Here is a 14,819-nt window from a genome sequence, read left to right as displayed (position 1 = left end):
TTTTAAAAAGCTATTTTAAAAATATTAAAGAAAAATTTGTCGAAAAAATTATGAAAAATAGAGTAAAATACATTTTTTGGAATAAAATGTAGAAGAAAATTTAAATAGAAATCATAAATCTGCTCCAAAGAAACATTTTTATATCTTTTTTTTTTAATCAAATGATCCAAAAATCAGAAATCCCATTCTAAAAAATAAAATTTAAATACAATATATGATTTATAAAATATATAAACATTCTAAAGTAAAGTAAATATTATAAAATTCAAATAATTAAAAATGCTTGTTATAAACCTTGTCTAAATTTAATGGAATTATGCAATTTAAATTTATTCATTTGCAAATTTTATACTTTACGCAGTGTACATTGTTATCTAACTGACTATTCACTTCCTATCAACAGCGGCAATTCCCTTTATACCTTGCCTTTTAAGCCACTTTATTCCATATCAATGCTATTTATCTCTATATCCCATATTAACACTAGTTACTCCTTGCATTCCCTTTCAGCTACATTATATTCACTATATTATACCAATCAAACACTAAGTCTTCATTGTAAAAGGTTCGGATCCATGTATTGTACACAAGAGAAAGCATAATACAAAGCTTCTTAGTTTGATAACATTGATTTCATAATTATGAACATTTTCATTGCTGTACCCGTATATATTTCAATAAACTTAAATATTTCATCTTATTCTAAGTTAACTAAAAATTTATTTCTGTAACAGTTATGTAATGAGCATTCATCAAAGATATGATTTCATGTTTCAGGTGTTGATTTATCACAATATGAACAATTAATTTGTAGCATTTATGTATAGAGAGAGTTATAATTCAATCTTAATTGTACTACAGTAAAACACGTTAAATTTTTATTCGAGTATCTGACAAATAATTTTCAGATAAACAACATTCTTTAACTTGTTTATACATAGGAAAATGTTTATCTTTGTACATACTTTCCATATCCTGTTATATATAGCTATACTTTGTTCTATATAAATTTTTACAATATCTATCAAGAGTATTTTAATCAATTCTATATCCTAAGAGTTTCATACAAAGCCATATCAAGCCTTATCACAAATACATCTTTTGTCCAATTATATTTTATTTTTGGATTACGATATATTTACTACGTTGTATATTTCACTTTTTTAATGAAATCTAAAATTATTATCTAACAATTTAATTCACTAATTCGCATACTTCATCCCTTTATATCTAATTAACTAATTATACTAATTAACAGATATGCCCGTGCGAAAAGTAATAAGGACAAACAGTAGAATGAAAATCGTATTAACAGTTTGACTATTTTAGCCTACCATTGTTACGTTTATCGTGTAGTGTCGAGGGGATGAAATCAGGAGGCGAATGGGATGTCCGGGTTTCATGGTAGCCTATAGAAGAGTTTCTATGAAAAATTTGGTGCAGATCTGTCAAAGGATTTAGAAGTGTATAGAGAACAGACAGGCGGACAGATATTTCATTTTATTTACATAAATAAGTATTTTAATCAAAGATAATTTATATCTACGAGTCGTTTAATTTAAGGAATTTAAGAATATTTAAACAATAAACTTTTTTAAAATCTTAAATTATAATTTTAATGAAACCATAATTAAATTATCAATTAATTAAACTCCAAGGCATTTTGAATTTCTTTATAAATATAACAATACAAATTCATAATAAAAATTACGCCACGTTTATTTGACATTTTAATTAATTTTTAAATTGACGAAAATATTTATCTTTAATTTTTTTATTCATATTTTAAAAAATATATTTTAATCATCTTTATTTCAAATAAATACATTTTAGTTACTTTTATTGCAATTTCTATCTCCTTTTATTTGATTTATCCGTCAATAGATTTGTTTTATTCCTAGGAATTTTATCAGTAATTTTTTTAATATACATTTGTGTTTATTTGTAAATATCTAAATATTGTAATTGCATAAGGAAAATTATAGGGTAATTAATAGGATGAACTGCATTAGGATGTTCATGGTAACAATTCATGAATGTCCGAATTCATAACATTCATGGAAAGCTAGAGAATGAGTACTATTGATAGGGAAGCACGAATTGGGTAGTATAGACGGGGAGTGTAGGGAATAGATGGTGTTAATGAGGAATGCAGGAAATAAATGATGTTACCGGGGAATGCGGGGAATAGATGGTGTTGATGGAATGCAGGCAATGGATAGTGTTGACGAGGAATACAGAGTGAGTGTTACTGTGGCGTGAGCAATATATTGATAGGATCATAGGAAATAAATAGCACTGATAAAGAAAAAATGACATCGATAGAGAGCATAGGAAATGAGTAGTATTGTCCGAAAGCATAGAAAATAAACATGTGGATGGGAAATATAAAAAGGAAACGATTGTGTAAGTACAAAAAACGAAGGAAGCGTAGGATGTGAAAAACGCGGAAGGAAAATGAAGGAATAGAATAAGTAATTATCGATATAATCGGAGCTTAGGAAATAACTAGTGTTATTGAATACATAAAAGAAACGAATAATAAAGAGCCTATAGAATGATGATGGGAAATATAGAAAGCGTAAAAATAATGGCACGTACAAAAATATATGGAAATATACACATACAGTAGTTCATATTTTTCTCTTCATATAAATTTATTTAAAAATTTCTACAGTATAAAATTATGTAAGCTTATAACACATTTAAAATGTAATAGAGCATGAAACACTATTCAAATTGTAAACAGTTTGATGGTACTTCAGAAAACTATTATTTAATTCATTCTATATCGAAGGTATTATCATTTGAAAGCAGCACGTGAGCATTAACATTAAAATCACATTTTCTCTATCATTTTGTTTAATGTAGTTTTATTGGAGTGGCGACTTTAACAACGTCATAATGGAAAAGTTATTTAATATATTTATATACTTAGGAATCGATTAAACTTTAATATTTGAATCTGATATTTTGATTCCTTATCGTAAATTTCAATTAAATTATCGTTGTTTTTCACATTTTGCATTTATAAATCATATAATTTTCATTGTAATTAAGAAAACTTTTTGGATCTCGTCTTGTTCATTTGTCTGTCCGGAAATTTTTGGAAAATAAAACAAAAATAGATCATTTCTAAAAGGCTGTAGTCGATACAGTCTTCTCGCATCCTCACAAATTCAAAACTGATTTTCTGGAATCGAAAAGTCTAAAATAAATTGAAATTTTATATCTTAATCCTAGCAATCTATCTGTTTATCGTACGGTATTTTACTGTCGGTGATACTGGTACTGTCTTCTCATAGTCTACAAATGCAAAATCTTCGTGTTTTTGGAAGCAAAAAATTGATATCCAAAAAATATATTTTAAATATTAAACTCGTGATACAAAAATATTACATTCAAATGAGTTTGATAATTCAATTCTTATTATCAAAAAAAAAAAGCTTTAAGAAATCTCAAATAACAAAAAAGCCTTACAAATTATTCAAAAAAATTTACTTGACATTCATTAATCATCATCATCCATTCTGTATCATTAAATGTGTAATTAAATAAGTTTCTAATATTAATGATCAAACTGACATTAAGATGAAATCAATCTTTTGATGAGATAAAATAATTTTTGGAAGTTTTTAAATTTTTTTAATTAAAAATTAATATTTAAATAATGATACAGTAAAAGATAATGTTTATGTAATTACAAATTTTTTTTAGATTCTTTCGACCAAAAGAAACCATCTTTCTTTCTGTTTGTCTCTTTAATTTATGAATAAATTTTTAAAAAATATACAAAATTATTTGATAGGTTTTTTTTAAAATTACATAAATTTAGATTAAATTTTAACAAAATTAATATTATGCAAATAACTGCTTTCTATTCACACCAACAATTGATTGATATCATTCTTTAGAAAATGCAGATATCATTTTCATACAAATTTATGAATTTTTTAAGAAAAATCTATACATTTTTTTCATGTTTAGAGATGTTAATACTTCATTAAAATTTTATCAACACTCAGGACCTTTTTTTGTATGTTATGTAGATGTTCAGTTAGTGTTATAGATGTTTCTAGATTTTATAGATTTTTTTTATATTTACCTTTTAGATGTTGTATTTAAAGTTTGTAGCTTTTGGATACAATGTTATGTTTTTAATCTTATATAAGATATGTTATAGACGTTTTTCTTCAAACTTGCATGGTGTATTACAGATTTTTAAATTTTCATTTCGTCCTCTATTTTTATATACCGGGATGTTATATATGAGAGAGGAAACGTATGGCGATCGGTTAAAAAATGATTTCCTCCCCAAGATTTTTACATTTTTTGGACTCAGAAGATCTTGAAATGTCAAGAAATGCAAAAACGTGGGAGATTTTTCCTGTATGTATGGATGTGAGTTAGTGTGTGTCATGTGTGTGACACTATTTAGTTCACCAGTTTGAAGCTTAACAGTTCCTGTACTTTCTGTCGAAAATTTCAGGGAAATTTATATATTAGAGACTTTAATGCTATTAAATTTTGGTGGTTAATGGTCAAGAGGGTGAGAAAATAGAGATGAGTCATGTGTATTAGTGGAGTTAGACTAATACACATGACATACACTTTATTAGCATTTGCAACTTTTTATAAAACACATCCTCTATTTTCAAAATTAAGCTTTTTGTCATTTTATAATAATTAATAATATATAACGTTTTCTTTAATAAAATTTCATTAACAGATGACACTTCACACAATTTTAAATTTTTTGCTGGTTTTTTAATTATCACTCTTTAAATAATTAAAAACATAAAAATTGACGTAGCACGGATGAAATTTTTAATATTTAAAAACATTACTCGCGTAAAGAAAAATGCAAATCTCAAGATTAACATCAATTTATACCATCAATTACGTTAAATATTTTAATTTTGAAAACTAATTGATAATCTAGATGATTAGAATAACAGTGATTAAAATGAAATGATTAAATTGTTAAAATAAATATTAAAATTAAAACGAGTTATTAATTAGTTCTAAATTACACTGTTATATAATATTACAGTAAATTAAATATTCGTAAATAAATCGATTTAAATGCAACTGAATTATAATTACTGAAGCAACTAATTAAAATGTAATCAAGGAGATTTACATGTAGATTAATATCTTTGAAAATATCTTAAAAAATCGAAATTAATTCAGATTTTTTTTAAAGATAAAATTAATAAAATGTAAGTGTCGTATTATAACGTGATTTTTTATCTCATATAATTAGTTAAATAATAAAAGTTTTAAAAAATCTGAAAGAGCAAATACATAAAACTGTTATATCGCTAAATCTATAAAAACTGTAATTTAATTCAGATTTCTTAGATAAAGATAATAAAGCATAAGTATAATATCAGGAAGTGATTTTTTTAGATGGTGTAATTAGTAAAGTTTCAAAAAATATATATAAAATCAAACATAACGACTATTATATCTTCGAAAATATCTAAAAAATCTAAACTAATTTATTAATCACACCAAAGAAATCCGAATGAAGATGCAAGCAACGTATTATAAATTGATTTTTTTAAATATAATTAGTGGATTAATTAAATTGTTCCAAAGAAAATATGAAAGAACATGAAACTCAAATGATTACTGTATATGATTGAAAATATCTCGTAATTTAATTCAGATTTATTAGATATTTATGCACTCCAAAGATATTTACATCTATCATATAGCATCTAAAACTATTTATAATATCTAAATCATTACAATTAACGATATATATTAATGACATTTAAAGTAATTGTTTAGATAATATAATTAAAAAAACGATAAAACCTTTATAAAAAACATTTTAAAAAATCAAAGATGATAAAAACTAAAAATGTTTTAATGTTTTTAGATGGAAAAATATTAAGAATTAAATTTTTATCCGTGTGAAAGATTAATTGATAAATCACAATGGTATATTTTTAGATTAACAATCAAAACCACCTGACAAGGAAAAATACCCGAAGCGTTATAGAAAAAGTTTTATTTATTTTTTTTTTTTAAATTTCGTTAATTTTCTTTCTAAAAAGTTTAAATTCTCGAAGCAAGAATGTGAAGTTTAGTTTTTTAGATTCGTGCCTGGGGTTAAAGGTTATTCAAGGTCAAGGTTTTTTGAAGTAAGAGCGGGCAGTAAAGTGATTTTTTTTAGTTAAATAGTTTTTCTGTAAATTCTAAGTCGCTATTTATTTCATGAATATTCAAAAAAACTTATGGTGTAGTGTTGTAATAATTTTTTTACATAATTTCTAGATTTAAAAAAAAACTTTAATTACTTGATTAACACGCTAATTACTGGTTAATTATAAAGAAAAAATTGTAATAGATAATTATTATAATTATAGCAAAAAATATTTGGTGCTTTAATCTTATAAAAACACTATTTAACCATTCGAGTGTAGCTTATCTTATTGATGATTAAGCACTTTGACCTTGAACCAGACATCAATAAAAAAATCTCTAAAGTTTCGTAGACTAAAATATATAGATAAAAAATTGTAAGTTAAAATGCTTTTAAAGTAGACTAAGAATCGTAAATTATGCTCAGTATTCTCTGAGTACTTAGAATATTCGACTATTAATAAATATTCTTTAAAAAAAAACTCGCAGTAATTTGTGTTTTATTCATTCTTTATGATCTCACGAATATTTTTTACTTCCATCACTTTTTATGATAAAAATAACCTACAAAATCGTATGAAATAGATTCCATTTCAGGCGCTTTGAAAAAATATGGAATAATCCATCAGAATGTAGCATACTTATGCTCATAAAACTCATATTTGATATATTTCATGAAAAAACTGCATTTTTTGAAAATTTAAATTTAAAAAATCAGCAGAAATTGAAGAGCAAATTACAAAATTTTTATTTATTTATTTGGAATTTCATTAGATTTTCTAAAGTAAATTTAAAAATTAAAAAGAAAATTTTCAAAAAACAATGTGTTATATCCATAAAACGAGATTTAACAGTAAAGAAATTAGCTTTAATGTAATTTTTAAAATTACACACAACTACTTTTTAAATTGCCCTTTCGGAATTTCGTGAATTTTAAATTATGTAGAAGAAAGAAATTAGCTTAAACATAATTTTTTTGAGTCATTTAAGGAATGTTTTAGAATTATAAAAAATATGAAAGATTCCCATAAGAGAAATATAATCCAAAAATTTATTTATATTGTAAGAAGATATTTTCGGAAGATATTGTGTTTAAATTCGGCGTGATAAAGCTTGATATTTATGGAAAATTTTTCGAATACGTTCCTCTAAAAAACCATAAAGAGTCATAAATAAATACAAGAGAGCAATTTCCATAAAAATCAAATAAATTATATCGTAATTTTTTAGATTTTTTTACATAAATTTTTACACTTATTTCCTACATAAATGTATTTTTTATAATATGATTTTTTTAGTTTTACAAAATTACAAATAGTTAACCACTTCGGTACATTTATTAATTAATTTTTCAGGAAATAAAATGCGAAACAATTTAATTATTCAAAAAAAAAACAAAAAAACTTTCTAAATTTAAAGATAATTTTCTAAAAAACTCAAAAACTAAATTTAAAAAAAAAATATGTTAACAACAAGGAGTCACTGGTAAAATTCAATTCCAATGATGTAGAACCAGGTGGTGTTCTTTCAAATTTAAAAATAAATTTAGAAAGAAAAAATACCTAAACAGATTTTTTTCTAAAATCTGTCTCCAAAATGAAAAATACATGTAAATTTAGAAGAGAAGAGCCAAGTATTTAAAAATTACAGCTTATGATTTATAACAACATTAATGGTTATATAATCATTGCTTTCAAGGTACCATTTTCTGGTATTATAGGGTACAGAAAGAAGTATAAATTTGAACTCATAATTAAGAAAAATATGCAAAACAATTTCATAATTTATGTTATTTAGTATTCATAATAATAAATATTAAGTAACTCTCTGCTGTTATTTAAATAATCTGTAAAACTCTCCAGTTGTTCCTCTCGGAAACATCAGATTTTACAAATTTTATAGAATCTTCTTAGGAAAAATAGCTTTACAGATCCTAAATAGTGTCTTTGACATTGAAGAGCTTTCAGATTTTGTGAAAATTCTTCGAAAATTACTTTCTAAGTAGAATTTTATAAGCTATTATAAATTCGAAATCAATTTATTATAATTTAAAGAAATATAGATGACATTTTATGCCTTAAATCCAAAATAATTTTAATCATCACTTCATACAGATTGATTAATAAATTTTTTGGATAATTAAAGGAATAGAGGGTTATTTTGACTCTATAGTTATAATTTCATTGAACAATAAGAATATACAAAATAACCCAAATACAATTTAAAGTATCCAGAAAAGGAAAAAAATAATACTCAAATTGTTAAAGTCAAAAACAATCTCTAATTATTCTTTACGATAAATTTATAACTGTTAATGATTAAAAATTAACAGTTACAAATTCAAATTTGGCAGTTTAATTTTAATTTTTACTAATTAAATAAATTGTTTAGTTTATACTAAAGGCTTACTTTAGTGAATACCCGTAAAATTATCAACACACAGCAAAAAATAATTGTTAATTAGTTGATTATTGAGATGAATACTTTACGTTTTGTATTTGTTTATATTAAAAATTTACTTTGTGTTCGTTAATAAAGAACATTGAGTTAAATGTATTTATGGAATTAATGTATTTCTCTAGAGAGTGATTTTTATAACAGATTTTTGTATTTTAGTGGTTCAAGTTTGATTTTATAACAATTTCGGGCACTGTAGGGCAGTATTTCTTTGATTTGGTAAGTTTCTTTGCAGTTTACATTAGTGTTTTTTCGGTTTTATAACGGTTTCTTTAGAACGTAGTGCAGTTTTTTTTTATTTTATAAAGATTCGTTGAAGTGCAGTGTTTCATTCAGTGCTTCTTACTTATAGGAATTGCTTGGATAAATCCTTCAAGAGAAGATACTAAAGATGTTATTTTCATTAAAGGTTATTTGATTTATAAGCTACTTATAAGTGCTTAATTTCTCTATTTTTAGTCTAAAGAAGTAATCTGAAAATGTTATCATAAGTCGAAGGACGAATATGACGTGTTTCTTCCTGATTTTAAATATCCCTTTAAGGATAAACATAAAACTTTTTATTACTTATAAAAGAAAATTGATAATTATGGAAGTTTATTTACTTTTATTCAATTAGTGAATCTGATATATATATCATTACATTGATAGCTTTCCAGAAGCTTTTGGGATTATAAATCAATTTAAGACTTGGGATCTCCATCAAACGAGAATAATAAAAGCGTCCACAAATCACTGCAGATATTTAACAATTGAGTAATCAATGAATCAGTTAGAAATTTGGAAAATTCATATACAAATACAATATGGGATTTGCATGCATTTTCTAATTCCAAGAGTTAAAATAAATGCTCTGGAAGATAAGTTATTTTAATTATTTAATCCGCGATATTAATTACTAATTATGTATTAAAACCAATGGAAATTAAGAAACAGTTATCAAATCAAACGTGTACACCATTTGCTTTTTTTGTGATGTAAGTTTGATTTTATAACGGTTTCTTTTGATTTGATAACGGCTTCTTTGTAGTGTAGTGAAGTATTTCTTTGATTTGATAAAGGTTTCTTTGTTTCCAATAATTGATTATTTTCAAAAAATTCAGTAGAATTTTCTCGCTGTATTCAGTATTTTGATACAATAAGTAAATTTAAAGTTTCTACGTCTTACAAAGTGGCTTAAAAATTTGCCAATAATTGTAAGAATTACGAAAACATCAGTGTAAAATTTGTAAACAATATTTCTTTGATCGAATAAACAGTTTTAATAAAGAAATAATAATTTATTTCGATATTTAGCCAGTTAGAAATCTATTGCCTCGGGGTCGTGTCTAATTATTATCCTTTATCGATACTGCCTAATATCTAGCAAGAAAAACGTTCTGTAATAATTACAGTACATTTTTCACGCTAAATGCTGGACGGTATTCGATAAAGGATTAGGCATAATACCAAGTGCGCAATTTGATTTTCAAGTTTTTTGGGAACTTTTTGCCTTGGGGAATAAAAATGTCTTTATTAATTAATAATAATAAACTCCACTGGGTGTTGGACCGAGATACTTTATTGCAAGATATTAATGATATCAAAATTTAATGAGAGAAATAAATCATCGGAATTAAGGAAATTTATAATCCAAGTTTCATAGAAATTAATTGCATAGAATTTAACTAAAATTTATAAAATTCAAATTTAGTTGAAGTTTCTTGAGTATTATAATTATATATATATTGTAATGTTCAGTTGAGATTCTTTAATTTATTAAGGATAAATAGGATATTTCAGTGAACTTTGATTGAGCATTTCTAATCAGCTCATAACAAGAAATAACTGAAAACGCATCTAATCATATAAATGCAGAAAATCTATTGGTATTCCAATTAAGATTATCAAACGGTAAACCCGAGTTTGTCTTATATCCATGTCTGTTTTAATCAGGCGACCAAGTTCAGCTGGCAAAAGAAATTTTTATTCGCTACGCATTTTGGGATTCGGAAATTCATTCGCTATGTTTTTGCCAACTGAACTTTGTCTCCTGATTAAAACAGACTTGGATATAAGACAGACTTGGGTGTACTGTTTGATAGTCTTAATTGGAACGCCAATAGTTTTCTGCATTTATGTGCTATAAAGTCTGCTGTAGTGGTTTAGTTTCTAAATCGTTATATATACATTTAATCATTTCAAGAAATATCCAAACTAGGTGAAATGAGTTACAATACGATTAGATATTTCATCCATATTCATTCCTCGTATCTCATGAATTTATGGAGGAAAATCCATAAGACATCTCGTGTTTATTCATTCCCATATTTCGAACCTTCTCACCAAGAACCCATGGGTCCTCTTTTAAAGTTAGATTTAAATATCCAAAATCTCCTTTAAAAGAGGTTAATTAGGTATGTAATCTTCACGCCTCCTCCTTGAAGGCCATCCATAAATGGTGTCTCTCTAAAATTTCACATTTTTAACCCTCTTCTCCCGTGTCACCTTACGACGAAATCATCATATTGGTTGTCATCCTCCGAAAAAGCCTTTGCATTATTACGTCATAAAATACATTGCGTGGATTATATAATGGATATTAACATAAAATTAATTATATATACTTTTACGAAAAATAGAACACTACATTACATTAACCAAAATTTTATCATTGCTAGCAAGTTACTTCACTCTCGTGGATTTTGAACGTGTTCTTCAATTGATACAATGGGAATGTTGAAGGCACGTGTGTCTATGGGAATGCTTTGTTCTGTCGTGTCTACGTCATCAACATCGTCCGAGTTACGTTTCCGTGCATTCCAAACAAATTCAAAAGTTGTTTCCTCTACAGATTTAGAAAACGTTATTGAGTATCGTTTCTCTATATTTCCTTTTTCTTTGATAATATTCTCAAAATGAACTTTTAATTTTTCAAAATATTCAATAAACATTTTTAACGAGTCTAACATAGTAAATAACCGCTGAACTTGTAACTACAGTACTGTGCTTGGTTTCAGCCTTGTTCCTGATGGATGTGGAAGCTCTAAGTAGCCTATATCACTACAATTTCATAACTTTATCTATCTTAACATTTGTTTGACTTCAGATTTGTAAAAATCTGAACTGGTGAATCATTTGTAGTAACTAAATAGTGAATGTGTTGATGTAAATTCCACACTATTATAGTCACAGAAATTGTACCAATTTACTTTGGCAGTAACAGATTACGTTACCAGTCATAGTAAATTTGACACAATTATTTTTTGCTACCTTTTAGTGTTGCATAAATTTAAGTACAAAAACTAAATTTTTAAAAAACATGTTTTATTAAAAGCATATTGCATTATAGAAGCGTGTATGATACCTATTAATGATAAATATGAAATGTGACGTTCCAAAATCAACCCCTCTCCTCTCTTGTTATATTGTCTCACATTCTGAGCTACCATTCTCTGTGAAATGTGACATTATTTACGGACAGTTTCTGATGAGATATTCAAATGAAATGAGGTTTCTAATCTGCATAGATCCTCCTTGATTTCGATATTCAACTCCTTTAAAGAATTCGAAAGGAGTTGAACATCAATGAATTTTTTTATTGACGATATTTGTACAGATTAGAAGAGATGTTCTCTATATTCTTTCCTTTTGATCTATTTCGTTCGACAGTCTCAAGACAGGAGCCCTGTGACTCAGACTCAGTAATTTAAAACTTGACCTTTGACCTAGTATAACGAATAGCTTAGACATAAACAGCATATGTTTATATCAAATTACGGAAGAGGAGTTGTTGTCTCGATTTTTTTAGAAGTTTCGAGACAACAATTAAACATAAAAGATTTATTTCATAAAAGAATAAAGAGAAATTTAAAAAATATTTTTCTGTATCCAGTAGATAATGATAAACATTCTATTTTTAGACATATTTAAAAAATTTCATTTCATAATGATAAATGAATTGAAAGACATAAAAATGATTTTGTCATTTCTAAATTTTTCAGATCTTTCTTAAAAACTACAAATCAAATTTATGAAATGTTTTCATTAAAAATATAAAATTTAATTATTATTAATTTATAAAAATTTAAAGTAACATTTTTTATTTATTTATTGACACACTTTTTTAAACTTTAATACTTTTACTATCCAAAAATTCCAAACTAAATTAAATATACTGTATAAATATGAAATTCTAAAAAAAATAAATAAAATTTTACATGAAAATTTCAAAAAATTTTATCATTTTTACATCATTGCATAAGATTAATTATAAATATAAAAAGAAAGTTAAGTCTACAGTCCACAATCTGTTTAAAAACATAACAAAATTATTTTAGATGGGTTATTTCTTTTGATTTTTTAAAAATATTACAGAAGAATCTTTGTATAATTATATAATATTTAACATAATTTATTAGATATTCATCTCAATGTTAATGTGATACTTTTTGAAAAAAAAATTAAATTGTTATTGAATAAAATATAAACTTTTGTATTTTTATATATTTTTAAAATAGTAAAATGAATGTATTTTTTAAATATCTAATTTATATATATATATAAATTAAATATATAAATACAGAAGCTAAATCTATAAATATTTTAAAAACTTAATTCTAATCATTAAACTTGATTTTTAAAGTAATGAAGTATATAAATTAATTATTATATGTTAAATAAATAAATTTTAAATTTATTTTCTTATCATAATTTTTGAAAAATAAAAATAACTTAATACTTAAAAAATAATAAAAATTTTTAAAATAAAAAAAATCTGTGTAATGTAATAAAATTAATCACATTTAAAAAATATATGTATAACTTAATCTTTAAGCAACAACAAGACATTCTTCGCATTAATTTTTTAAAGTTTTACAATTAAATATATAAAAAGTACACTTAAAAATAAAGGAAGATGTAAACATTTTACAAAATCATTTATTATTTAATCATAAAATAATTATATATTTATGTGCGCCTATCAGCACTTGTCATGTATTCTACCATCTTCCACTTAATGCATTAACAGTTCCATCGAAATTGGTCAATGACCCATGACACGGTATGAACTACGTCGGATCATCCTTCTTCTTCCTCTTCGTGCCTTATTAATTGAACTAGTATATTACTTACTGACCTGATAGAAAGTCATTCTTGTAATCTTATTGCTAGTCTTTTTTATTTTTTTAATGTTCACTTAAATGCTAATTAACTCGAAAAGTAATAACTTTATCGGTTTATTTTTCAACTTTTTAATCTATTTTTTGTGTAAAACACTCATTTAATTCTATATTTTACGATTGTAAATTTGTTAGAATTTGCAATTCTTTGTAATTACCTTAAAAAAAAGTTACTAGAAAAGTCACTGATTTTCTTTAAAGAAGATCAGTTACAAGTATTACTTTCAGTTCATTTATGCGACTTTTTCGATTTAATTTTTTCTTTTTTTAGATTTATGAACCTTCTCTCCACTCTAAACACCGAAAAAGTTTTTATTTATATATTATTTAATAATACTCGAAACACGATAGCCTATATTAAATTGTTTTTTATTTTTTATTTTTTGGAAAGAGCGTGCGAGAGCGTATGTTTTTTAGAACCAGAAAAAAAGCACATAAATATAGATTTTTTTAGAATTTAATAAAATACCACATACCTGTATATATCTCACCGGGAACGTAACGATCTACGCTACCTGATACACCAACTTTTATCTTAAAACCATTATCCCCCGATGTTTTGGGAGAAAGAAAACCGGGTGGTCGACGTTGACATTTGGTTCCAAAAACTGTATCCGTAACGTGTGCCAGTTCTCCATTATTTTCGGTATTTACCGGAGATAGAAGGTAGCACGTTAACGACAGCACCAACCAACACTTAACAAGACACCTCATGGCAGTTAGAGCACAGAGTGGCGTCGTTGCTGTTAGGGATGAGAAAGCTGCAGACAACTCCCCTGTCAGCAGAGCAGCCAAATAACTGGCAGCAACGTTTGTTTGCTCGCTTGCTCGTTTCGTAGAAGAGAACCAATGACAATATACTGCCACCATCCTATTTTCACCCCACATTCTAATTGATATATCGATGCCGTGTACATACTCTACCCTAGTTATAATTCAAATTTTCTGTATAATTTAACATACTTAAACTTGACACGTGTTTGAAATATATTAAAATTAAATTTATCTAAAAAATTTGTGCCAAAAAAATTTTTTATTTGCGTC

At 25.4% G+C, this 14,819-nt stretch overlaps 1 protein-coding gene across 1 annotated transcript in view; it reads right to left on the bottom strand.

Annotated features, from left to right (window-relative positions):
• LOC136972788 (spondin-1-like) overlaps positions 1 to 14,587 on the bottom strand; it is a 77,588-nt gene extending 63,001 nt beyond the window's left edge. The window contains exon 1 of the mRNA XM_067267432.1: positions 14,252 to 14,587. Coding sequence (XP_067123533.1) covers positions 14,252 to 14,489 — 238 coding nt within the window. The 5' untranslated portion in view covers positions 14,490 to 14,587. The remainder of the gene's footprint in view (positions 1 to 14,251) is intronic.
• Positions 14,588 to 14,819: the final 232 nt, after the last annotated feature.

The sequence above is a fragment of the Centruroides vittatus genome, unplaced genomic scaffold, assembly GCF_030686945.1.
Source record: "Centruroides vittatus isolate TY-2023 unplaced genomic scaffold, ASM3068694v2 contig_301, whole genome shotgun sequence".
Lineage (NCBI taxonomy): Eukaryota > Metazoa > Arthropoda > Arachnida > Scorpiones > Buthidae > Centruroides > Centruroides vittatus.
This window is presented reverse-complemented; position numbering and strand designations above follow the sequence as displayed.